The following is a 27693-nucleotide window of genomic DNA, read 5'->3' as shown; positions in this document are numbered from 1 at the left end:
ACTACCGAGAGAGAGCACAGTTAAGCGGACGAATGACCGAGTTTGAGTAGAGAGCCGTCCTCCCGGCTGGAGAGAGTCTCTTAGACTAAAAGAGAGGTGAGCACAAGAAAGAAAAATGAGGACTTGCAACACCACCATTATCCACCAAACTCATGTAAATTCTATCTCTATATACTTATGTTGCTTCCATACACTAATGTCATCTCCCTTCTCTTGTAGGCAAAACAAGAGAGCAGCCAATGTTACCTACTAGCAGGGTAGAAGAGAGCAGCCCTGACAGCAGTATTGAGGATTTTTCAGACGTGCACCTGGAAGAGGCATTACAGCTTTCAGTCACACCCTCCACCGATGCAGAGGCACAAACCTCGGTGGGACTTAGTAGTAGAGAGGCTTCAGGGTAACAAATTAGTGCGCACTTCACTTCTTCTGCTCCACACAGGTGGAGGCACAGGTGTCCCAGGGATCTGGACTGCTGGAAGCCAAGACTGTGGGAGCCCCAGTCAAATGATGTTTCTCTGGGCTCAGCCATCCCTCAGTTGCTGGAGCTCCAAAGACAGAATAGGGAATATCACAAAGGGATGTCCACACCATTCCTCGGATTGCAAGGCCTACTGGAGGACCCCCAACGTCTTCTGCCTGAGGAGATTGCACTGGCACTTCATGACAGCCTGACCAACACTGTAATGGAGACCTTGATATAGGACTTCTGTCCTGCACTGGTAGATGCCATGACCTCCACAGTGGAGGGCATGAGCTCCATGGTTCAGAGTGTGAATCCCATGGTGCAGGCACTTGTGGGCATCCAGCGGTGCCAGCACTAGAGGGCAACGGGGCTTCTGCAGCTCACTCCAGCTGTCCTTCTATTGCAAAGAAGAAGCCAGAGGCCCTTTAGCATCCAAAAGGAGAAAGGCTGGTCCACAGTCCAGGGCCTCCCATCTAGGATATCCTAGGAGTACCCAGGCCATCTGACTCCCACCCCTCTGTGACAGATCAGGCTCCAGCCTGACTCACTGGGGAGGGTGGCAATACCACACTGCACATCTCATTGCAATGTCAGGATGCCCAACAAAGTCATCACAGACAACAGGATGTAGCAGACAGACGGCTGCCTCTACCTCTGCCGTGGACCTTGAGCAGGCATCAAGATGTAGAGGTAGGTTCAGAAAGGTGAAGAAAATTTAGTTGCACCGAGCGGACACTGATATTGTTAGGCAATTGTACATAGTGTGCACTTACGTGAGGATTAAACCAACTTTGTCATTGTATCAAACCTTACATTTTGCACCCTATTTGTGCCTCCTTGCCCTTATTAGGTCTCCCATGAAATGCTGCTGAGACAATCACCCTGGTCCCTGGGGGTTTGCGAGCTGTCTTCTGCCAGATAGGAGTCAGACATTTGCAGTAGTTACTTGAGGAGCAATGTTGTTTCCTCACTGCAAGCCATCATCTTCCTGCAATGTTGTGATGAGGGGCAACTGCTGCCCTCCTATGATATGAACCATATCAGATTTCAGTGAGCAGTCCCAGCAAACAGTCAGCAAAGACCATTTCCTTGGTCAACCTAATCATGGTCATCAGTGAAGTCTGAGGCTATCAGAGCATCCCAAACACTCCTCTCTAGCCCTCGCCACCATATGAAGCCGCCTTGCACCTCCTGTAGGGTGTGCACCTCATCACCTAATTCTACATCCTTCTCAGTAGATGAGATGTGCAGCTTATTCATCTCTTCCTCAGCCAGCGCCTCACCCCATTTGTGCACCAGTTTGTGGAAGGTGCAGCATACAATGAGGATGCACTCTGGAGACTGTGTATTACCGGGCTCTACCTGACCAGCCCAGACACCAGAACCACTACAACATCCCAATCGTATGCTCAACCAAAGCACGAGTTTGGTTGAGTTATACAGGGTTTCTGCTGCACTCTGCGGCCTCACACAGGTGTCATCAGTCACACCCTCAGGGAAACCGTTTGTTCCTGAGGAGTCATTCCTTTAGCTGCTTTGCTCCCTCAAGCACCTTTATATATCTGTGAATTCATACTGTGTTTACCCCAGTCCAACACAGGCATCTCCACATCTGTGAGTGGCTAGGGATAAAGCTGTCATACACAGTCCCCGAGAACCTAGCACACACCTAAAAGGATGCGCTTTCTGTGGTCACAGATTAGCTGCATGCTCAGAGAATGGAAGCCCTTGTTATTACTAAAACGGGTTCCTTGGTAGGCAGGCAATCAGAGAGCCAAGCATTTGCCATCAATGGTTCCCTGCATTTGTGGGAAGCCAGCAATCTGGGAGAATCCCAAGGTTGGTGCATCCCGGCAAGCCCAGTCCTGGCCAAAGTTTGTGAAGGCATGAGGCCTCATGAACAGGGTATCCATGATCTCCCTGTTGCACTTATTTGTGGAGACATGCAAAATGCCACAAAGGTCATCAGTGGATGATCCCTGAAAGGCCTCATATGCATACATGTTCAGGGTGCTGTCACCTTCAAGGTGACAGGCAACTGATGCTGCCAAGTCCATGTGGCACCAACTCCTGTAACAGGTGGCACAGATGAATGATCTTTCCCTTGACATGCAGCATCTCCTCTGACCCTGATTCTCAATCAGTTCCAAGTTAGGTGTTGTCTGTAAGCCATGGCCTATAGATGGAGTTTCCAAACAGCCACTCTCTGGACCCCCGACCCCCCGGATATTCAACAATCGCCAGTGTGGCATCACGTCAATGCCATTTACGACAGTCATGAACTTGTTGTGGGGGTCTTCCCAGGATCGTAAAGTTACGAATAGCCCTGAGGGAGTGGCCTGGCACTGTCCCTTTGCACAGGTTGGCGCTGCCATGTTAGCACCATGGAGAGGAGAATTCATTTAGATGTGGTGGTAACCTGGAGCAGACAGAGGAGCAGGGGATAGCAGATTGAGGTGGGGAGGGGTGAGTGCAGGTGCAGATGGTCGGGGGAGGAGTGAGAAGGAGCTAATGATCAGGGGTGGGGTGAGTAGGCGCCTGTGATCGGGGAGGTGGGGGGAGGGGGTGGTGTAGGGGGTAGAGAAGTGACGATCCCTATGAAGGGTGAGGAGTAGGCCCTTGATCTCCATGGTGGGCTTGGGGGAACTTACTCAACTTCTGATCGGGGCTCCCTTTAAAGATGGAACGCCAATTTCTGAGCAGTGATGTTATTTTCATTTCTTTTACACTCTCTGATCTTATAGAATCGGAAAATAGGAAACTTTGAACTCCAGAAGTCACTGCCTTCTTATTACATGATATGAGGATGAAAGGATTAACAATTTGTTTTTCTGAGGTTAATTTTTAAATTATTTTCAACAGTAACTACAGGAGAATTAATTTCTTCTAACCATTTCAGACTTCCAGATGGATTCACCCAGCTGTTGAACCTAATGCAGCTCTACTTAAATGATGCATTTTTGGAATTTCTTCCAGCTAATTTTGGAAGGTAATGAATTATGTTCTTTTGTTAAGTACAGGAATAAATATTTGGTGCCAAGATTAGTTTTATTTAAAATACAAATATTTGAATTGCTCTTCAGTGCATATTTTATGTAGTTTTGCTGAAAACCAGTGTCTTGTAAACTTCGGCTTCGAGTAGATATCAGTAAAAATAATGGTCCTGAATTTACATTCAACTTAAAACAATTTTAGAATATAATTTGAACACAATGCCATTTCTTAGTTGTATTTTGGGCTGTGACCCATTTTCTTGCAGTTTTCACCCCTGGTGGCTATGATACAGTTTCTGTTACAGCCTAGAACCCTCTGTGTGTGAGGTCATTGATGATAGTAAGGAGCCAGTATAATGCATTAAAATTAGCAGGACTAGTGTCAAAATATCCAGCATCTTTGACTTGTACTAATAATGCATTATGAATAGCTAAATTAAAAGAGGTATACCCATTGCCAGCATTAGTTGATAATGGCAGGAGATATTTACTGTTATATAAGACTGTTTAGAAAAGCATATGGTAACCTTAACTTTATAACAGAAGCACAAGATACTGTAGGATGTCCCTGGGGAAAACATAAACCAAAGCATCCAAATTTACTGAAAGGGATGGCACAGTAGCACAGTGGTTAGCACTGCTGCTTCACAGCTCTAGAGACCTGGGTTTGATTCCCAGCTTGGGTCACTGTCTGTGTGGAGTTTGCACATTCTCCTCATGTCTGTGTGGGTTTCCTCCAGCTGCTTCGGTTTCCTCCCACAGCCCAAAGATGTGCGGGTTAGGTTGATTGGCTGTGCTAAAATTGCCCCTTAGTATCCTGAGATGCGTAGGTTAGAGGGATTAGTGGATAAATATGTGGGGATATGAGGGTAGGGCCTGGGAGGGATTGTGGTCGGTACATCTCGATGGGCCAGATGGCCACTTTCTGCACTGTAGGGTTTCAGTGACATTCTATGACTCTCCAAATTAAGAAACTGCCTACAAGATTCCTTTCATATAGATTTCATTTTAACATGAGTCAGGACCAATGCAAATTACACCTTAATTAACAGGTAATTGACACTTCAAATAAGAAAGTGCATGTTATTTAAAAATCAATATAACAAAGGTACATCTTTGATACAATTATCCGCATCATTTTCCACACAATGTGGCACTGCAGACTACACAGTTCCACCAAATGCTGTTCTTAATTTAGACAGGATATGTCAGGAGCTCTGTCCAACAATAGCTTTCACCTTTGGATTTCACAGGTACAGTTATCATCAGCAAAACACACTTCTACAAACCCTCTCTTCCTCAGATCATAGTCCTGATATTGCAGCTTTCCATAGTTTCATTTTAACTTTCATTTAATTTGATTTGATTTATTATTGTCATACGTATTAGCAAAAAGTGAAAAGTATTGTTCCTTGCATGTTATAGAGACAGAGCATACCGTTCATAGAGAAGGAAAGAGAGAGTGCAGAGCGTAGTGTTACAGTCACAGTTACAATGTAGAGAAAGATCAATTTGATGCAAGGCAAGTCCATTCAAAAGTTTGACAGCAGCAGGGAAGGTGTTCTTGAGACAGTTGGTACATAACCTGACTTTTGTATCTTTTCGCCCATGGAAGAAGGCAGAAGAGAGAACATCCGGAGTGCATGGGGTCCTTAATTATGTTGGCTGCTTTGCCGAGGCAGCGGGAAATGTAAACAGAGTCAGTGGATGGTTTGCATGATGGATTGGGCTACATTCACAACCTTTTGTAGTTCTTTGCAGTCTTGGGCAGAGCAGGAGCCATACCAAGCTGTGATACAACCAGAAAGAATGCTTTCTAAGGTGCATCTGTAAAAGTAACTGATCAACCAATAACACGCCAGCTCATGGTTTGGCCACTTCTTGAACAACATCCAATGCTTTAGCATGTCTGAGCTATTCATGTAACTTTATAGGTTTTAGACTATTTAGTCAGCTCACACCTTGTGTCCAAGAGCTCTCACCTCATTTTTGTGGATCAACATTTTTCTGAGAATGATTTGCTTTTTCTGCTGACCAGAATTCTCTATATTCCTCTTTCTGTCTCTATCTGCTTTCTGTTTGTTTATGCTGGTCACCTTCACCCTCCAAATCTTTTGCTTTAGGCCTTCTTCCTGTCTGCCAACTACATGGAAAATTCTTTCTTAACTTTATGCCTGTAGATATTGCTTCCAAATCAAAAATCACCAGGCCACATGGGACAGTTTTAATTATCATCCAACAAAATTACAACTGATCCTTTTCAAACATTCTTTAAACTCATTACAGATTCCACAGATCTTTTAAATAAATTGTGAATGTTCCTATACTGTTTTTTGATTAAAGATTGCCAGATTACAAATGGAAGGAAGTTATGCCAGAACTTTATCAATCAGTTTTAGTCATGGTTGTAATACTCAACATAAAGATCTTACAGAGGATGCAGATGACACTTAGTTGAATACTATATGGAATGTGGAAATTCTGCAACTCGAAGAGATTTTTTTTTAAATGGGGTATGTTTCTTAGAATAGAGACAAATAAGGGGAGATTTAATAGAGGTGTCCAAAATCATGAAGCATTTTGACAGAATAGATAAGGAGAAAATATTTTCAGCAGCAGAAGGACCAAGAACTAGAGAACACAGATTTAAGGGGCATGATCTTACTGGCTTGGCCTACTGGTCGATCAGTGTGACGATCCAACAAGATAGTGTGCGAGGCCTTATTCTGCCAGTGAGGACAGCTTCATGCCTTTCTGGGTGCAAAGCCTATTTACATGGAATTGACTTCATTTAAATGTAGCTACCAGGTTTAGCACAACTACTTCCGCCCTCCCAGAAAGTGAGATTCTCGTTTTTTGACTCTCATGGGATTTTGTATCTGTGTTGCCATTCCTACCTGTATGTGTAGAGAAGGACTGAGAGAAATTGGCATATATATAGCATCTATTTAGAGCTTGACCTTGGAGATGGTTAAGTAATGGTGTGTTAACAAGAAGCAGCTTATGTCCAACTATACAAACTTGTTGACCTCTTAGGGAGAAACCTAACAATCTTGTAACACCTCCCATTCTATGATTCTGTTCTATTACATATGATTATAAAACTCACGTGAGGTAGGAATTTCTATCTCGGGCCTCTTCAGAAAAATCCAAGATGGGAAATTTGGGCAGTTAAATTGTTTATTGCACAAATTTTGTTTCCTGATGCCTATTTGATTGTAGGTAATGGACAGTAAAATCAGTCCTCAGATTTTAAAATTGATGTTCGCTCTAAAAACTATATTGATTGACAATAGATTCATTCCTAAACAAGTCGAAAGAGACAATTCATCGTTAGGATAAAGACCACCAGTCCACTTGCAACCGCCCAATGGCTCATCAGGGGAGAAAAATGCCTACTGCTGTGACCTCATGTTTGAATATTCCGAAGACATGCTCCACCCATAGAAAACATCAGAATACTATGCACATTTTAATTTACATCCACATGCAGGGATTAGTCAAGCAATGGATCTTCTGCCAAATGATGAACCTTGATGAACCACGAGTCTGCATGAGTCATATTTTTTAGGTGAAAGCTACCAGATAATTGGATTCAGCTGGAGTTCCCAAAAATACTACTACCTAATATTTGACAGCTTGTATACAACTGGAAAAGACATGACCCCACACCAGCCCAGATGAAATTAATTAATTTGTTTCATTTATACTTCATTCTTTTTGGTAATTTGTGATAATAAATCCCAAGAAGAATACATTTACTTCACAGTTCTGTCAATTCATTTTTACTCTGGTTGGATTTTATTCATTTCACATATCTTCATCAAGTAATTGCAAAACAAAGGAGCAAAATATATTTTTATAATGGCTTTTTTGCAATTAAAATTATCTAAACTCATAAAGTGCACATTGTTTCATGGTGCCATGCATTGTTGCATTAACAAAGAAATACTATAGGAAAATGCTTGGAAATAACACAGTTCAACTGGTCTGGCAATATCAGTGGAGAGAGAAACAGATGGACAAAGTTTTCCTGCTATAGTCTCTGGTGAAATGGTGGGACCACTTTTAGGTCCCAATGACCTGAAAATTAAACATGACCTCCAGATTAGTGGGCCTTCTGGTTGCTCTTTAGCAGACCCAAGCAATTAAAATCTGCTTCTGATATCTTTAACCAATTAAAGAGTGCAAAGAAGATGGCATGACCATTTTGTCAAAGTAAGGATTTCTGTTTAAAGGGACCATGGCATGTTTTAGTAGCATTTGAATTTTTGAGGCTTATTTACCTCTTAGCCTGACATCTCATCCACTTCTCCTGGGTTTGCCAGCCTGCAGTAACAATGTTTCTCTACCAGCTCCATTGGGTATGAAGTCTTGTTCAAGGAGACCGCAGACGTCAGCAGTGACTACCATGGGCCTGAGCCTCCTGAGACACTGATGTTCAGATATGTTGGGAGAGCTGATCCTCTCTCTGTAGACATTATTTTGGAAGCTTTGCCTAGGAAGCATGTGGCACAGTGATCAGCACTGCGGCCTCCAGAGCACCAAGGACCTGGGTTCTGCACGTTCTCGCTGTGTCTGCATGGGTTTCCTCTGGGTGCTCCAGTTTCCTCCCACAGTCCGAAAAACGTGCTGGTTGTGAATTGGCCACGCTAAATTTTCCCTCAGTGTACCTGAACAGGTGCTGGAATGTGGCAGCTAGGAGATTTTCACAGTAACTTAGTTGCAGTTTTAACGTAAGCCTACTTGTGACACTAATAAATAAACTTCTAACCGGACAAACTGCCATCTCTTTGTATTTTTGCCTGTGTGGTTCAAGAAGGTGTAACTCGTCCTGGTACTGCTGCTGAGAGTGTTGCATTTGGCAGAGGCATGTCTGCGTCCTAGACTCTCGATGTGGGTATGCCGGCGTTGGACTGGCGTAAACACAGTAAAAAGTCTGACAACACCAGGTTTTAGTCCAACTGATTTATTTGATAATAGACTCACAAGCTTTCGGGGTTAGTCCCTTCGTCAGGTGAATGGAGAGTTCTGGCCTCAGACAGAGCATGTAAAGCACAGACAGTTTAGAGATTACTGATTAGAATGCGAATCCTTACACCTAACCTGCTGTTCAAGACCTGAAGTGGCTGACAATGTGAGTGGAAGGAGCACTGATCACCGGTTAAAGAGATGTGTATTGTCTCCAGACAGTACAGTAAGTGAGGTTTTGCAAACCCAGGCAAGTCACGGGGGTTACAGATAGTGCGACATGAACCCAAGATCCCTGTTGAGACCGTCCTCATGTGTGCGGAACTTGGCTATCAGTCTCTGTTCAGCGACTCTGCGCTGTCGTGTGTCGTGAAGGCCGCCTTGGAGAATGCTTACCCGAAAGTCAGAGGCTGAATGCCCGTGACCACTGAAGTGTTCGCCAACAGGAAGGGAACAGTCTTGCCGCACCTCACCGATCTCAGAAGGCAAACACGGGACACAGTGGACAAAGTACCCTTCATCGTCCAGTACTTCCCCGGAGCGGAGAAGCTACGACATCTTCTCCGGAGTCTTCAACATATCATTGATGAAGACGAACATCTCGCCAGGGCTATCCCCACACCCCCACTTCTTGCTTTCAGACAACCACACAACCTCAAACAGACCATTGTTCGCAGCAAACTACCCAGTCTTCAGGAGAACAGTGACCACAATACCACACAACCATGCCACAGCAACCTCTGCAAGACATGCCGGATCATCGACATGGATACCATCATCACACGTGAGAATACCGTCCACCAGGTACATGGTAAATACTCTTGCAACTCGGCCAACATTGTCTACCTGATACGTTGCAAGAAAGGATGTCCCGAAGTATGGTACATTGGGGAGACCATGCAGACGCTACGACAACGGATGAATGAACATCGCTCGACAGTCACCAGGCAAGACTGTTCCCTTCCTGTTGGCAAACACTTCAGTGGTCACGGGCATTCAGCCTCTGACCTTCGGGTAAGCATTCTCCAAGGCGGCCTTCACGACACACGACAGCGCAGAGTCGCTGAACAGAGACTGATAGCCAAGTTCCGCACACATGAGGACGGTCTCAACAGGGATCTTGGGTTCATGTCGCACTATCTGTAACCCCCGTGACTTGCCTGGGTTTGCAAAACCTCACTTACTGTACTGTCTGGAGACAATACACATCTCTTTAACCTGTGATCAGTGCTCCTTCCACTCACATTGTCAGCCACTTCAGGTCTTGAACAGCAAGTTAGGTGTAAGGATTCGCATTCTAATCAGTAATCTCTAAACTGTCTGTGCTTTATATGCTCTGTCCGAGGCCAGAACTCTCCATTCACCTGACGAAGGGACTAACCCCGAAAGCTTGTGAGTCTATTATCAAATAAATCGGTTGGACTAAAACCTGGTGTTGTCAGACTTTTTACTGTCCTAGACTCTCAGCAGAAGGAAACAGTGTAGCTGCATAAGCAGTTTCGTTGCCATTCAGAAGACTGGCAATAGGGAAGTACAACTAAAGGTGGACAAAGTGCTGGACAGGTGAAATGTCTTCCAAACATTTTTCAAATACCTATCAGCACTCTGAAATAAGGATTGCTTTGTACAGCAAGTTCTTATTGCCCATGGCTGGAACTGTTTAGTGTAATTAATCAAAGGCTTCCCAACTTGATAGTTTCTCTGAGGAAATCGTTCCCTCTCACTGTGTCCTTCATCTTGCACAGTTGGCAACACAGGCCAGAATTCTATGACTTCCCAGGAAAGGATAACAGGTAGTCAGCGGGACTCTCATTGTTGCATATGGAGTGGTTAGGTAGCCAAGTATGAAATGAGATTTTGGTCTCTAGGTGCCTCTGGACAGCTTCTTTAGGCCAGTTTTAAAAGCTTGGACAGTTCTCTTGGCTAATCCGTTAGATGCTGGAAGGTAAGGTGCAGTTCTAATGTGCTTTACACCATTGAGTGTGACATTTTGAAACTTAAGTGTGTGTGAATACTGTTCCAGTGTCAAACACTATGGGGGCAATGGGCCAGTCAAATAACGAGAGACCCGAGAAATCAGGTTAGTTCCAGATTTCTCACCTCTTGCGATCTTACTGGCACCAGATATCCGGCACGATGCGCAAGACTAATTACATTATTTCAACATATTTAAATTATCATTTAAATAGAATTAGCAAGCCTGGGATGGAGTTGTTCAGGCTCACTTGCCTCTGTGGCCTCATGGGGGAAGATTCTCTGCAGCACCAATCATGTATGGTCTCCAATGAGTGGGGACTGGACATAATAGCCTTGCTGGTAGAACTGGAGGCCATTGGGGCCCCTGCTGAGGAGGTTTGGGGTGGGGGCATGCCCCTTGGATAGTGCCAGCCTGACACTATGACACTGCCCACTGGGGACCCTGGTATTGCCAGTCTGGCATACTGGCAGTGCCTATTGAGGTGGAGCAACTAAGGGGTAAGGTCAGACCAGGGGCTGTTCAGCTGTAGGGGGGAACACTCTGCAGTAGCGATCGGTGGGGGAGGGGGAATACTGCTGCCACTCTGCAGTAGCCATTGGTGGGGGAAGAGGGGATGACAGCTGTCACTCTGCAGTAGTGATTAGTGCGGGAGGGGATACTGCTGTCATTCCGCAGTAGCGATCAGTGAGGAGAAGGGGAGGGTGGTGGTGGTGCTGGGCTTTCCATTGCTGTCAGCTGACTTTTGGACAATTTAGACCCCACTCACTCTCCCTACTAGTTTGTCAAGATTTTTTTGTCAGAGTGAAAGTTTTAAGTCACCCAAAAAAAAGCCTGAATTTCTCCTGTTTTCACACTTGTTTGCACTTAAAATTCTTTTGGTAAGATCGCCTCCTATGACTTCAGGTATTTTGTGCGTGAAAAACATTAGTGTAATCTTTCAATGATGGTGTGTGAAGCAGGAGACTTCACCTCAAAAGGGTATGCATCAACAATGAGCAGAAATATTGTGCCCATGAATTGACCAACATAATCAATATGGACTCATATTCATGGCTGGCCAAGCCATTCTGAGTTGTGCAGTGGAGCTGCAGTAGGCAACCTTGAATGCAATTGGCACTGTTCATAGTTCTTGACTATATTCACAATGTCAACATCAGTGCCAGGCCACAACACACAAATTCTGGCAAGCATCTTAATTTTTGAGATGCCCAAATTAGCACTGTCTAATTTCATTAGAAGCAGCTCTCTGTTTCGTGCAAAGATGGCTACTCTTGCTCCCCAGAGTATGATGCCATCCTGACAAATTAATTCATTCTTGCGGGTGAAAAATGGTTTAATTTCTTCAGAAACTGGCTCATTGGCCAAACCTGTAAGCATTTTGTGTGTCACTTTGGAGAGAAGTAGATCTCGACTGGTCCAGTATCTGATTTGCTTTGCCGAGACTGGCAATGTCCAGTTAAATTCAACACGATGACACCCTGGTAATGGAAGAGCTGTAACACTTTGTTTTAAAGGTAGGTGACTAAGAACATCCACATTGTCTGAGTGTGTTCTAGGTCAGTGCTTGAATATGTATATATTTGTAGGCTAGCAGAATTAATACCCACTGTTGAGTTTTTGCTGATGTGATTGGTGGAATAGTTTTGTCTTCTTTAAAAAGACCCAAGAATGGTTTGTGGTCCGAAACTGTCTGCCAGGTATTGGTGGAATTTCTTGACACTAAAAACTATTGATAATGTTTCTTTTCCAATTTGAGTAGCTTTTTCATCCTCTGACCATATGGAGAGGGACCAATTCCTTAGAAGGGTCAAAATGTATTAACAAGTTCGAACAATGCAACAATTGTTTTACTCTACCTGTGGAGTCTCTAAGACCAACACTGGTGTTTCTTTAGCAGAATATGCAAGGGGGTCAATAACATTGACAAGATTTGTAAAATCGCCCATAGTAATATACCATTCCCAAAAATGACTTGAGTTCAGATGTGTTTTTGGGGACTGGTGCCTCCTTTACTGCCTTCTTTTCTTCCATGAGATGTAATCATTGTGCATCTACACAGTACTCCAGGTAGCTTACCTCAGTGGCTTGAAAGGTATATTTCTCTGCTTGAGTTGAATTCCAGCCTCTTGAAATCTCCTCAGTTTGTCCTCTAAGTTTTCTAGATGCTCAGCTTCTGATGATCTAATTATGAAAACATCATCAAGGTATACCACAACTCATGGCAGTCCCTGCAACAGACACTCCATTATCCTCTGGAAAATTGTACATGCTGAAGACATCACAAAAAGCAGGCGAATGTATTGGAACAACCCTTTGTGCGTGTTTATTGTTTCATAACCTCAAGAAATGTTGTCTAATTTGTGTTGATGATATGCATGACTCATATCCCACTTTGTATAAGATTGACTTCCAACCAGCCTTGCATACAGGTCTTCAATCTTTGGGATTGGATATTTATCCAACTTGGCAATCACCACAAATGTCGATGGTGTTGTCCAGTTTCAGTACAGAATCTATGGATGCGGCCCATTCCAAGAATTGAACTAACTGGATAATACCCAGTTCTTCCAATTGCTTTTAGTACCTACTTTTTCTCATAAAGCATCTGGTACTGGTCTCGTCTTAAAGAATCAAGGTGTTGTTTTTGAATCCACATAGATCTTCACTGGCAGGCCTTTTATTTTGCCTAATTCATCCTTGAAGATGCTCTTGTAAATTTTCCCCACACTTTGAAAATCTTTGTCCGATTTATCTTAATTTTCTAAAGTCAATCATGGCGAAAAAGGCTTGGTCCTTCACCTGTCAGTATGATCACCAGGAGTTCGGCAGATTGTTACCCGTATCTTACAGATACCATTACAATGCCCACTATTTTTGTCGCTTCTCCAGTATAAGTTGTTATATACATTACTCTTCAAATTCAATGGCTGAACTCCCTCTCTCGAGTGCCAATATGTATGCTGACCTATTGCAGTAGAGGATGCCCCTATATCAACTTCCATCTAAATTGGCTTTCCATTTATCCAGAGCATTACAGTTACAGAGGGCTATCTGGCCCATTTTTAAATTAAACAGTGAGTGAATATTTAAATTGTTGGTACAAGACTCTTCTACATATATACCATTATTTAATTGTTTGGTAGACTTGAGTTGGCTCTGCATCTATGCCTTAAGTGACGAGGTCGTAAGATCATGGCCTTAGCCACCTTATACTTTCAGGATTCAAGGGATTGGCTACCTTCGCATCAGTAAAATTCCACTTCAAATTTTGCTGATTGATTGCCTCTTCTCAATGTTCTTGCCTTATTTGTGGCTCACTTTGTTTTTCACTTCGTGGCAACTTTTTCAGTTTTGGCACCAATGTTGACTTCAAGTGCCCCACACAACTGGTGAATGGTGCCATTTTGCACAATCCCATGCACATTTTTGAATGCTTTCCATTGTCTGCACTAACTCCATTGTTCATTTAAAATTTATATCGACCTCTGCAAGTAATCTCCATTGAATCATCTCATTATTCACCCAGTATATTAATCTGTCCTGTAACATATCATTCAAGGCTGAGCCTGGACCAACTACCTTCCCAACAGGATTAAAAGGAACCTGAATTTTGACAAAAATATAGGGATATGTCAATTCCCCAGCAGTTCCCAGACACCAGGTATGTGATTTACATAAGATATGCAGTCTGCTTTTGCAGGCCAAAGTGCATCCAAATGTTGCTGGTTGAACCATTAACCCAGTGTAACCCCTGCATAAGCTAGCCCTCTGACAGGGCTTTGCACCAAAAGTTTGGATTTGGAAATAGGGGTGAAGCAGTAAATTTGATCTTGCGGGTTTTTTTTGTTGTTTGTTCATTTATGGGATGTGGGCATCGCTGAGTAGGCCAGCATTTATTGCTAATCATTAATTGCTTAATTTCCAGTCTATCCTATGTAGGTGTAATGGAGGAGCCTTTAGCAGGGTCATCAGGGGCCCCAAAACACATACATAAAAAAAGCTTGATTGATGTGGTGATTCTCAAATTGCCATATACCCAACCAGAGAGGCAAATTAAAGTGTGCACTCTTTTTGCCATTGTGAAAGTTGCCATAAGTCAACATCCTCACAACACCCATCTGTGAACTGACATATATATTTACGGGGAGAGATACCTCATGTGATGGAGGTATCCTCTTGAACTGCTGCTGAAAATCCATCAGATCCCTTTACATCAACAAAGTGACTTACCAATTTGTCTCTCTTTGTCTTATTACCAACATCTGCAAAAAGTCCATCTCCATCATCAGTCTGAGCTTCCTAGGGACACAAGAGCAGGGAGAATAGAATAGCCAGGGAAGCCCCATCTACCTCTGTAACACACTAATGTTGGCCGACATCATTCAGCACTCCAAAAAAGTAACATAAACCTGATGCAATGGGAGAAACTTCACCTTCAAGAACAGTTGGGTAGGGTTGTGGCTGGGTGGAAAGTGAAAATTAAAGTATGGCCTCAATGTAGTTCCAACTTCCAGATTTAACAAAGGCACATTTGGCTGAATACGAGTAACCTGCTCATGGAATTAGCACCATTATTAGGCCAGGCGCATTGTAATTAACACAGCCGTTATCATCATCAGCACATGGTAATGAGGCAATTTTCAATTAAGTTAAACAGACATTTGCCAGCAGCATGAGTTTCCCAGGAGGTCCAAAATTCACCAGTGAAATGGAGATGAAATGAAAGAGCATTTCTCTGCCTGATATCAATAAAGGTTAACTGCTTATAGCTGTTTTGTGAGTGCTCGCTGGTAAACATTTCAGAGTTCTTGGCAGCATAGAAGTTTGAGAATTTTGGAAGCTTACAAATAGACACCAGGATTGTGGATATCATGGATGCTTTTGACAATTACTATCTATGACAGCAACATCATGCTGTGGTGTAATCTGTAGGCACACAAGAGAGATCAGTAGAATAGCAATGAAGAGAACAGACTGGAAAACAGGAAAGAGCAGAATTTTGGAATGGCCAAGGCTTCAGGAGGGTAAGGGGATTTAAAGGCAGAGGCTCAGTTTCCTTGACCATCTGTAGGGCAGTACTTCCAGAGGCTTAGATTGATGTGGCAAATGGTTACTGACATTTGCAGCCTCCTTCAATCAGAGTTTGTCGCTGCTGATCTTGGTGGCCGTACATTGCCCGTGGCTGTAAAACTCATTACCACCCTCAAGTTCTTTGCCATTGACTCCTTCCAGTCCATCACCTGAGGCATCTCTCCCCATAAATATATATGTCAGTTCATAGATGGGTGTTGTGAGGATGTTGTCTATTGGCAACTTTCACAATGGCAAAAAGAGTGCACACTTTAATTTGCCTCTCTGGTTGGGTATGTGGCAATTTGAGAATCATCACATCAATCAAGATTTTTTTTATGTATGTGTTTTGGGCCCCTGATGACCCTGCCAAAGGCTCCTCCATTACACCTAAGTAGGGCAGACTGGAAATGAGAGGCACCTCACCAGGCAATCGGTGAGAGTTGGGAACACTTTGAGTGGAGTCCCTACTTCCTATCCCTTTTTCCCATTATATCTCTCCTGCGTTAGCATAAGGTTATTCCTACCACTCTGCTGCAAAGGAGCATGGTGCGGACCAATGATGTGTTGTAAAGCTACAGATAAGATATCTGCTATCCTTGTTAAAGCAACAGACATTTTGGCATGCAGAGTTTGCCTGTTGATGGTGATGGCTAGGATGGACTCATTTGAGAGCCTGGCTTGAAGCTCCTTGGAGGCAGCTACTTTCTTCATAGAAGAGAACTTCAGAGAATTACCTCTGCAACAATCTTTAGGCAGGAATTGGGGTGTTCTCTTCCAGCCTCTCAACTATTGTAGGAGATGTGAGATACCTTTTGATACCTTCAAAACCTGCTGATGTACTTCTAGCATTATCATTATTAATCCCAGTGTTCAGCAGTAATGTCCATCTGACATGAGCTTAGAGATGTTTGGACCCCGCCAAAGGACTATTCACTGTGATCTCTGCTACCAATGTCCACACATCCTCGCTTGTAAATTGTGAATCAATATGTGAAAACTCAACTAATTCCCTAACATGACCCACCAAAGTGAATATACTTGTTCTGCGCATGGTATGACAGTTAATCCTCAGAAGAAGTGATGTCATCTGAGGAATCAACCTCATGCATCTTCAGCAATTCTTGCTCATCAAGTGAAGCCCAGAGACAATTAAAATAAATGGCTAGCATACAAATATATTTGTAGCAAATAGGCTTTTTCTTAAACTTTCTATGCACTTTCTATATATCCATTCATCACTGCCATTTACTCAAATTCTTACATGATGAAATGCATCAGTTCATAGTCACCCTCAAACATGCAGCAAACACCAGGTGATGGTCTGAAAGGTATAAGAAAAGGATATTAATTAGTCATGGTAAAGTAACAATCTTGTCAATCATCATACTCAGTCTTCTCATTTGTTACTTTTGAGCATTTCTTTTAGTAGTCTCTGGGCTGATCTAACCTTATTTTCTACTTTTCTGCTCCTTACCAGTTTCTTTGGCTTCTCCTATTTGTCTCAGTCCACTGTGCTACCCATAATTTTTTCTTTCCTGAATTATTTCTATTATGGTCCATAAGAGAGTTACTCCTCTTGCACCCCTCCCTAGTGGTATCTGACTTCTGTAAAATAAAGGACTTGCATTGACAAAATGCCATGTGTAACCTCAGCCAATGAAGAACTGTTGAACTGTAGTATTAAAGTCCTATGTGCACTTTTAAACATAACCCCCCTTTTGATGGATACTTTTCCCTAATAGTGGTGTCCAATATAGTTTCCTTGGTTCACCGCGCATGAAGTTGAATATTTCTACAATACTCCATCAAAAGCATTACTTCAAATTCCATTATATCATGGTAACTGTTGCAAAGTTATCTTTGATACTAATCAGCTCTACTAAGCTCTTAATATCACGTGTAATGAGCACACCTGGTCATTTGAGTTTCTTCGGCAATATGTCTGATGTAATCACCCATTATTGTATTTAATTCTAGCTTAGCTCAGTTAATTGCAAGTACATATAACCTGGCATCTGCACCACATTATATCAGCCACAAGAAAATAATTGTAACACGAGGATGTTCTAGAATTACTAAAACTACTTTGACAATTGTTTGTGTTTTTTAGACTTACCAAGCTACGCATTCTGGAGCTGAGAGAGAATCATCTGAAAACACTACCAAAGTAAGTTAAAACTTACAATGTGAATGTCTGTGATGATAGCTGAAACTGGAATATTGAAATAATCAAATTATAACATAAAAAAGTAATCTCTGAAATTCACAGAATACCCCCAATTGAGAACTGCAAGCCTTAAGGAACTGAGAAAGTAACAACATGAATCAGGTACTGAAAAGTTTTGGATAGTGCTAGAAATAAGCAGTCAGATTCAAACATTTTTCCAAGTGTACCACTTCTTTTCCATCATTAGGCTGTGATTCCACTAATCCTGGCTGTTGCTCTCTGATATCTTACCTAAATGTCTATTCTTCTTGTTGAACCATAGTAAAAAGTCTGACAACACCAGGTTTTAGTCCAACCGATTTATTTGATAATAGACTCACAAGCTTTTGGGGTTAGCCCCTTCGTCAGGTGAATGGAGAGTTCTGGCCTCAGACAGAGCATATAAAGCACAGACAGTTTAGAGATTACTGATTAGAATGCGAATCCTTACACCTAACCTGCTGTTCAAGACCTGAAGTGGCTGACAATGTGAGTGGAAGGAGCACTGATCACCGGTTAAAGAGATGTGTATTGTCTCCAGACAGTACAGTAAGTGAGGTTTTGCAAACCCAGGCAAGTCACGGGGGTTACAGATAGTGCGACATGAACCCAAGATCCCTGTTGAGACCGTCCTCATGTGTGCGGAACTTGGCTATCAGTTGAACCATAGCCAGTGGATACCAACAGATAAACACACAGGCAGATAAACACACACTTTCTCTCAAACATACACATTTACTCACATTTGCATTCACACACAAGTACAAACTCAGGCTCATACACTTACTCTTTCACATACATATATTCACACAAGCATCAGGATGTCTTTGATTGACATTTTAAGGATATTGACTATCAGTTGCACCATTGAACCAATCTGAGTATACCAATAACCTTTGACTTCTTGATCTATATAATTCAATGATTATATCCACTTCAATTTTATTTCTTCAAATACTGACATATGCCAAAATTTCTATGGCATAACTGTTATGCATGAAGTGTACGGGAGGTGATTTTGATCCCACATAAGCTGTCAGAGACAATGGCGATGCGGGCAAAAAATTTGGCAGGAACCAGAAAACACGATTCTCTCTGGAGAAATCACAATTTCAGTTTTCCATCCCCTTTGCTGGTGGAGTAACCACGAAACTTGCCACAGGAGCCCAGGAACCTCATGTAGCCAGCACTCACTCCGGAACTTCCTCCCTCACTGAATAATGTTCAACAGGCACCAGCATGATGTCATGATGGGGCCGCTTACAAAAGTTTTATATGAATGTGAAACTGGAGGATTGAACTCTTGAGGGTATCAGAATTGAACAATCAGGCAGCCATCATCCTCCCAGGGTTTAACCTGCTCAGGGGTCACCAGAGAGGATGCGGGGGACCCAGATAAGTTCAGCCCGGGTCAGGGAATGGAGTTCAGCTTCGCAATCTCAGGGCCTTACCTTCCCTTCATATCAAAGCTTCTCATCATTTAAAGAAGTCTGTTGACTGGCATGCAGAAAGCATTTCCTATGTTCTTCTTGTTGGGCTTGTGTCCAAATTGTTGCTGAGTTAAGTGCCCTTCTTTACTGGGAGCTTGAAAGTGGGCAAGAAGAGATTAATATAGAGGGGCAATACTGGGGATGACTATGCAATCCCTGGGTGAGGTTCTGTGAGAGGCCAGGCAGCAAGAGCAGAGTGTGTGTCTCAGAAATGGGGTGCTTCCCTGCCTCCTGACGCTTGTGGGAGGGAGACTGCAGTAAGTTTTGAATCCCACACTCAGGCAACAGTATGACCCCAAAGGGGTTTAGCTGCATAGCATTTCAAATCCCTTCTCAGGGAAGTTTGGCTGTCAGGAATAAATCTTGTTGTGCATGGCTGTAGCTGATGGCTAGCAGTTCAACTCTACAGCCCTTGTGACCTGGGAGAATGAGGATACTCTTTAAGAAGTGCTTGACCTACTAATTGCAGTCTGCTCAAGTATTGCTATGCCTTTTCAGCCAGAAGATGAAGCCAGTTGCCATAATGACAACTTCACCCTTCCCTATCAATCCTGCTGATTAAATCTCCAGAGATAAAGGTCAATGCCACTGATTGGAGCCAAGCCCCTAATTCTTTGGAACACTAGGCCTAAGCATTGAGACACAAAGCTCATACAAGCTTTGACATGACATTGATTACACTGATGTGAATCCCTATGCAAGGTGTGATGGTGATGTCGATCACCACTCAAGTATCATGACAGGGGCCATCTTTGAAGTACCTTATCAGGATGCTGGTCTCATGCATCCATTCAACTGCTCTTTTATATAATTCCACTTTTTTTGGGAGGTGGGACGAATTCAGGGGTTAGATGCCACTGTGGGGTCCATGCACTTCAATCTGGTGGAGGTAAGAGGGATCAATGTGGGGATGTGGTTGTAGTTGCAGAGGGGATGGTGTAAGGAATAACGGGGAGGCACTCAGTAAGTGGGAAGCGCTTGGGTAGAAGTTCAAAAGGCTTGAGGGATGAGGGTCAAGGCTCTGTCAGAATCCTCAGAATTCACTCTGGTGTTCTTCCCTTTTTAGTGCATCATTCTGGAAAAGCATGGAGCCAGTTAAATTGGCAATTCTACTGATTGCAATAGAGCAGCAGCAGAGACACTGATTTGCCACTGCATGTGGTCAGGACCAGCTCTTCCACCTCAGCAGCCACAAATATAACTGCCAGCTCTACTGTCTCAAACAAAATCCATATTTGCTCTTTGGAGGTGTGGGGGGGGGGGGTGGTGGGGGCATGGGGGTAGGATTGTTGGAGGGGAGAGACAGTCTAAAAGGTTATCCACCCTGGGCCTCTCACTCCTTCCCAGCAACTCATGTCCGAACCCAGAACCATGCCCGATGCCATGCGCCACCACAATGGGCTGCTGACCATTGCCACAGCAGACAGGGAGAGCATAAGGGTGACCTGTGAGGGGGTCCCCATGGGGAACCATAGATGCATAGACAAGAGCGCCCCATCTGGATGTCTGGTGCTCTGGTTTCCAAAAATGGCTTGAGGTTCAGACAGACGGTGGAGAAACCATTGTAGGGAACACTGCAGAGTCAATATAAGTGTTAACACCTGCAGAGCTCTCTTGATTCTTGTTTGGGGCAACAGCTGCTAGGCTTGTTGCTTTTTACTGTTAGTGGAGCCTGGATGGTGTGTCAGCAATAAATCACAGACCCTGTCCAGCAGACAGATGGCAGGGTAACCAGTGCAACATTACTGGGATTGGGACTTGACCTCACACGCAAACCCTCGGGGGTTGTTCAGCTGCTGGGGGAATAAACATAACATGAACCCCAAGCCGGTAACAACCCCAGACCTAAGGATCCCCAGACTGGCATGAGTCCCCCGAAACCCCTGCATCTAGGCATGCTCCTACTACGCACCATGGCAGTGGCTGAGATGCTCAGCTTCCCAAACCTCCCCGACACCCTGGAGGTTGGTGCTCAGTGGTACTCACCACCTCGCTCTCCTTCGCCACCTATTGGTGACCCTACAACTTCTTAATGTTACAGGCCTACCGCTATGTCAAGGTGACCGTCCCAGAATTCACGCCAGATGTGGAGGGGATCAGCTGCGCTCCATGGCCTGTGATGCATTTGGTAGGCATCCTTTGCGGTCCGGGACCTGAAGTGCTCCAGCCAACTTTCAGGTGTCATGGATTTAGCTGAAGCACTTTGTTCATCCCACTGCTTAGGAGATGCATCGGTGTCAAGAAGGGGTGATTTGCAAGGCCTGGCCACAGCTGGAATCTCCCAGGTGAAAGGCCCCGTCATGAGCTCCACCCCTTCCTCCTAAATTAGGGTGCTTGTTTCCCCCTGAGATACTCCATGGGATGGAGGGGCAGCTGGTGTGAACTCCAGAAGCCTCAGCATCACCAGTCCTGGAGGCCCAACTATGTCTCCCCCATGGGGTGTGAGCCCTCAGCAATAGCCCTCTACAACTGGGCGAAGCTCTGGATTCCCTCAACAAGTGCCCTCTGAGATTGGCCAAGCTCTGGAGCCCCTCAGCGATGGCCTGCTGTGACTGGACCATGCTCTAGAAGTCCGCAGCTTCTTTGTGCGTGCTCCCTGTGCCCTCAGCCATGGGTCTCAGTGTCTTGGCCTTGGACCCTGCCACCCATTTCCTGCCCCAGGCTTTCCACTGTGGACTCCACCCTTGGGTCCTGCCCATTAAATGGGTACTGCGCAATGCTGGCGCTATCTCCTGTATCTGAAGACTGTGAGAACTCTTTAAAAATGGCATCTGATCTCTGCAAAGCCTAGCTTGCTGGTGTGTTTAGGCCCCACCTCTCTCAAAATCAGTGCAAAACTCACCCCTTTCCCAAAGAATGACAAAATGTGGGAAAAATATGATCTGATTCGCACTGAACATGCCAATGCGAATCACACAGGTTTTCTCACCAAAACAACATTTTGGCATTGTGGTTAAAAAAGAGGAAGTGAAACCTTGTAAATGATCCAACCTGTCAATCAAAGGCAGAATGTTTATAAATATTGTAGTTAGAAACAATAGAAGCTCTCAGGGAAAGAACACAAACATAGTTCCTGGCTAATAGGTAAGTGATCAAACTTGTCAATCAAAGCATTTCAAAGGAACCAGATACCAGATGCTACTCTTTCAATTTTAAAAGGGAACTCGCTGGTGAAACACAGTTCCTGCTGTCCATCAAAGCACTTCAAGGGGTTTCAGAGTACCTGTGCCTTATGAGAAAAAGCAAGGGGATCTCCCTGAAAACTGACAAGCCCGTTCTATAGAAGCATTTTGAGAGGTCATTTAACACCCAGAGCTTACGACATTAACCAGGGCCAATCCCTAATGTGGAATAGAGTGCTGCAGTGATTTTAAAGGCTTCCAGATGTCCATGGGGCATATATCAAAGTGACCAGGGCACTTCAGAAGTTTTAAGGGATAGAGACAATAATGAATATCTTTCCCAGAATGATGTCCCAAATCACCATCCTGAAAGTGAACACCACTTTCTCCAGGGCAACAAGGACAAGAAAAAACCACTAGACCCCTACTGGGGACGAGTCCCAAGATCACTCCCTTCCTCCAGCCCAAACCCAACCAAACCCGCTGGTCCCTTGGGCGACCCTCCTTCTGCAGCCTGTCTGTGACAGAAGGGCACACATGGGCACAGCACCTACCTCATTGCCCCTCCCTTCAGAATGCAGGATGTCAGGTCCAGCTTTGTCAGGAGCTGCACCAAAGCCTACCTGCTGGACTTCCTGCATCATGTGAGAGTGTTGAATTGGGATTCCAGCCATAAATTTAAATGCATATTGGGCTTTTTGAATATTGTTTGGATTTCTTCCTGTTCAGGGTGGGAACCTCATTGGAGCTGGCACGGCAGCCTGGAGCATCACAACAGGTTTGCTGCCTGGTGGTAATCCCACTGTAGGCCTAATGCTTGATTCAATGACATTATGTTAATGTTGATAGTTTAGGTTCACATGCATTTCTCCATGGTTGGGAATGTGGTCTTAAAAGGGCACAAAATTCTTTTTCAAAAGGAAGATAAACAGAAATATAATTACAATCTGAACATTGTTTTCAGATATGTAAAAAACGTAGAACATGTGAATTTTTTTATCCAGACCTTGCTGCCTTTCTGCTGATGATCCCCCCCCCCATTGTAGTGTGTAACCTAGGTTACCGTATATCCAGCGATTTGAGGGCAGGATGAGAGGATCCTACACATCCATGATATTGTTTGTCTTATTGTACTATAGAAACAGTATCCATAGCAACTGGTTGAGTTACAAACCTGTATTCGATGTTGGGTAAATATTTGGGTGAAATTGTTTCTAATTTTATCGCATATGTAATATTCAAGAGTGGTTAATAAACTAGGCTTCAGTATAGTTCCTTTTGAACAAGGTAGCATTTTCCAACAAGGAATATATTCTTATCCAAAATTATTCTGTTAAGGACTGACCTTTCTTCCAAAGCTTGCCAATTTACCCAAACTTAGATTAAGCAGAAAGCTATACATATCCAAATTTATTGATGACGTTAAGTTTGCAGATGTGAGCAGAAAATTTCAAAGGCCTTTGACAGATGAAATGAGTGGGCAAAATTATGATATAGATGATGTTGAACATGGCAAGGTGTAAGATCTTCCATTTTGTGTTTGAGGAGGTAGATCAGAGTCTAAATGGCAAGAAGCTAGGGACAGTAGAGTAGAGAGATACAGGGCTCATTGTACAGATATCAACAAAAGCTGATAGAAACTTACAAAAATAATTTAAAAAGCTAATGGAATGTTAACCTTTATCTCAAGGGCTGGAATGCAAACATCTAGAAGTTATGTTACAGTTCTCTAAAGCTCCGGTTAAACTGGATTTAAAGTACTGCTTTTTATTCTGAGCATTGCACCTCAGGAAAATATATGGACCTTAGAGAGGATGCAGTTGTTGGGATTTGGGCTCTATACTAAACCCTAGAGTAAGAAAATTCCTGTCAAGGAATAATCTTATTTTCATATTTGCGACAGAGGTCCAGCAGACCAATCCCTGCAATGGTGGGATTGTCCTATTGGGAGAAATTGAGGAAACTCGACCAGTATTCTCCAGGCAAAGTAGCCTTAATAGAGCATCCACATTGTTGTGTTTCTCTGACTTACGATGCCAGTGATAAAACTTCTTGAACTAAAGATGATGCCCAAGCCTTTTTTTTTCCACCTAAGCATACTTTTCCTCAGCCTTTGTCAACAATCTATAAATGAATGCTATGGGTCTTTCCACCCCATTTGGCATAATGAGACAGGACAGCCCTAACCTCATAGGATGAGCTGTCGCATGCCAGTTGCAGTGTTAACTTTGAGTTGAAGTGAAGTAGCATTTCCGATCTTTTTGAAGTCTGCTTTACCTCCTGATAGGCGTCCTCACATTCTTTTGTCCACTTCCACGGCTGTTCTTTCCCCAGAAACCGATGGCATGGTGGTTAGCATTACAGCCTCACAGCGCCAGGGATTCGGGTTTGATTCCTGGCTTGCATCACTGTCTGTGCGGAGTCTGCACATTCTCTCGTGCCAGCATGGGTTTTCTCTGGGGCCTCCGCTTTCCTCCCACAGTCCAAAGATGTGCTTATTAGGTGCATTGGCCATGCTAAATTCTCCCTCAGTGTACCCGAACAGGTGCCAGAATATGGTGACTGGGGATTTTCACAGTAACTTCATTGCAGTGTTAATGTAAGCCTACTCGTGACACTAATAAATAAACTTTAAAACTTAAAACACCATCGCCAGATCAATAGTAATTAATAAGTCCCAAAAATGATCTCAACTGGGATACATTGTCTGGCCTTGGGGCCTTAATAATGGCCTCCATCTTCTTAGACACCTTGTATAAATGTTTCAATGGAGTCCTTGAAGAGCTCACTTTTCTCTCTCTTGACTTGTAGGCCATGCTCCTGCAACCTCTTTAAGGTATTCTCCAAGTTCTCCAAATGCTCCTCCTTTGTTGAACGCATCACCAAGATATCCAGTTAACATAGGACTCTTGTTAATCCACTCAAGATTTTGTCCATGACTCTCTGAAACAGAGCTGGAGCTGACATAACATCAAAGTGAAGCTGCTTATAGCAGAACAAGCCCTTGTGCCTGGCTCTTATCGTTAGCAGCAGCTGTGAATCCTTTACAACCCCCATCTGCAAATAGGCCTGTGATGGGTCCAGTTCGGAGAGTTCATTTCCCTCTGCTAGGCCACTAAATAGGTTCTCTGTAGAGAGAAAGCGAGAATTGGCCCGCACACAGGGCTGTGTTTATTGTCACTTTAAAATCCCCACAGATTCTCACTGGCCTGTCTGATTTCAAAACTGAAACAAATGGGGTGGCCCATTCACTGGTTCCAATGATTCCAGATCCACCAGCCATTCCAATTCAACTTCCGCCTTAGGCTTAATGGCATGGAATACCAGACGTGCCTTTAAACTCCTTGGACAAGCATCCTGCTTCAGCTGTAATTTAAGCTTCATCTCTTCAAGGGTTCCTTGGAAGACATCCTTATATTTTTCAAACATGTCTTATAACTTTGTGTTTGGGTCTGCCAGTCTATTTATCACACCCCAGTTTAGTTTCAACTTCTGTAACTAGGAACATCTGAATAACGCAGGTAGTTGCTTTTCACCATGTAGAATGGTAATTCTACACATTGGTTCATCAATTATACCTTCAAAGTACATGACTTTTGAAGGGAACCACTTGTTCTGTAAATATTCGTAATGTGATCTTTGCAGGTTTCAATGGCAGGGCTTTTAACTGATTAGATACTGATTATAACCCTATATACTGATTCAGGTATTAAGGACACTGTCACCCCCGCTTCAACTTCCATTTTCACTGTTTTCCCCTCCAATGTAGGGGAGAACCCAGAATTGATCAGCTTCATCTTGTAGCGATAGAATGTTCAGCCTGAACTCTTGCTTCCTCTGCAGATCCAGTTGACTCCCTATCCTCTCCATGGCTGGCAACATGGACCTCTTTTTCCCTCCCTCTGGAGTTAGTTGCTCCAGGCAATTCAACTAACTCACTTGCACTTGTGACATTGGTAGCATTGTGTGTTCAGCAATTCGATTGCTTGTGGCTTGTCTTGCTACATTGACAGCATTCAACTGGCAGTGCCGAAATCTGTGTGGCTTCCACTACCTTGTGAATCTGAATACTGACAACCAACCGTGCTTCTCCTCTGGTGGCTAAGTTGCAATCTCAAATGCAGACTTAAACTGTAAATTCTTTTCGGCTAATATCTTATGCTGAATGGCTTCATGCCAGAGGCCACATACCAGCCGGTCCTGTAAAGCATCCTGGAGTACATTTCTGAACTTGCACAGCTCAATCAGCCTCTTCAGAGTTGCCATGAATTGTACAATGGACTCTCCTTCATGTTAGTCTCGTTTGTAGAATTGAAAACATTCAGCAATCAATTTGGAGAGAAATGAGTTTCCAATGCATTGCACAATTCTCAGCTGATTGTCAGGTTGTACCAGCGAAGGTCTTGTGCCTTATGGTACTCAAAAAAATTGGGACAATGAGGTTCTTGCCCACCCAGATAAACACTGAAGCACTCTATATAAGGTACCTAGCTCTCTGCCTCTTCTTCGATGACCCCGAATCTGGCTGCCATTTTGTTTTCCTGTCAGCAGGAATTTTTCTTGCCAAATGAGTGTAGGCCTGAAGCCTCCTTCTACTGTTGCCAAAAGTCACTGCAGCCCGAATCCCTTTGGTGTCCGTTTCCTGAGTCCCTTGGTGGCCATTTCCTGCAAGGACTGAGGTTAACACTCATTCGCCATTGTGGACTGCAGCCTGAGTCCCCTCAGTGCCTGCTTTCACATGAGTCTAAGCCTGAAGCCTCCTCCTGCCATCGCTGATAACTGCCCACAGCCCTATCTCCCTCAGTGCCTGCTTCCCGCGACATTTTCGAACAGCTCCCAGGCAAGTCCTACTTCCCCTTGAACAGACTGTTCAAAATGAAGCAACGGTGGTTAGCACACTACTACCCATTCTTCAAGTGTTGAAGTCCCAGAACAATGCTCTATCCCCTCCCCTTTTGCCAGAATGGAACACCAGCAGAATGCATAAGCTGTGAAGCAGCCTTGTTGCCAGTTATTCTGTATGATCCTATGAACTAAGGATGCATGAAGAATCACAAAGTAGACTTGATAACTTGAATACTGGGAGCTCTTTACAAAGGTCTGCACTCATTCATAGTCAGGCCTAAGGCTGCTCAACAGGGTCCCACACTGGGAGGAGCTAATTGCTCAGGGGTCACCTGAGCTGCATTCTTAAAGGGGCAGTCTGCATCCCAAACCCCAACATACAATATATATATTTATTACAATGGCCTGTATAATTGGAGCTTTCTCAAATTGCCATGCAATGAAGAATGGAGAACCATAAGGATCAGTACTGGAGCCTCAGCTATTTATAATCTTTACTAATAACTTAGAAGGAGAGACAGAGAGTAATATTTCTATATTTGCTGATGATAC

At 43.7% G+C, this 27693-nt stretch overlaps 1 protein-coding gene across 1 annotated transcript in view; it reads left to right on the top strand.

Moving 5' to 3' along the window:
- Positions 1-27693, top strand: part of lrrc7 (leucine rich repeat containing 7) — a 256525-nt gene that overhangs the window by 18678 nt on the left and 210154 nt on the right. The window contains exons 4-5 of the mRNA XM_080196575.1: positions 3363-3452; positions 17589-17645. Coding sequence (XP_080052701.1) covers positions 3363-3452; positions 17589-17645 — 147 coding nt within the window. The remainder of the gene's footprint in view (positions 1-3362; positions 3453-17588; positions 17646-27693) is intronic.

Source organism: Carcharhinus amblyrhynchos, chromosome 9 (assembly GCF_965287045.1).
Source record: "Carcharhinus amblyrhynchos chromosome 9, sCarAmb.v2.hapA, whole genome shotgun sequence".
Lineage (NCBI taxonomy): Eukaryota > Metazoa > Chordata > Chondrichthyes > Carcharhiniformes > Carcharhinidae > Carcharhinus > Carcharhinus amblyrhynchos.
This window is presented reverse-complemented; position numbering and strand designations above follow the sequence as displayed.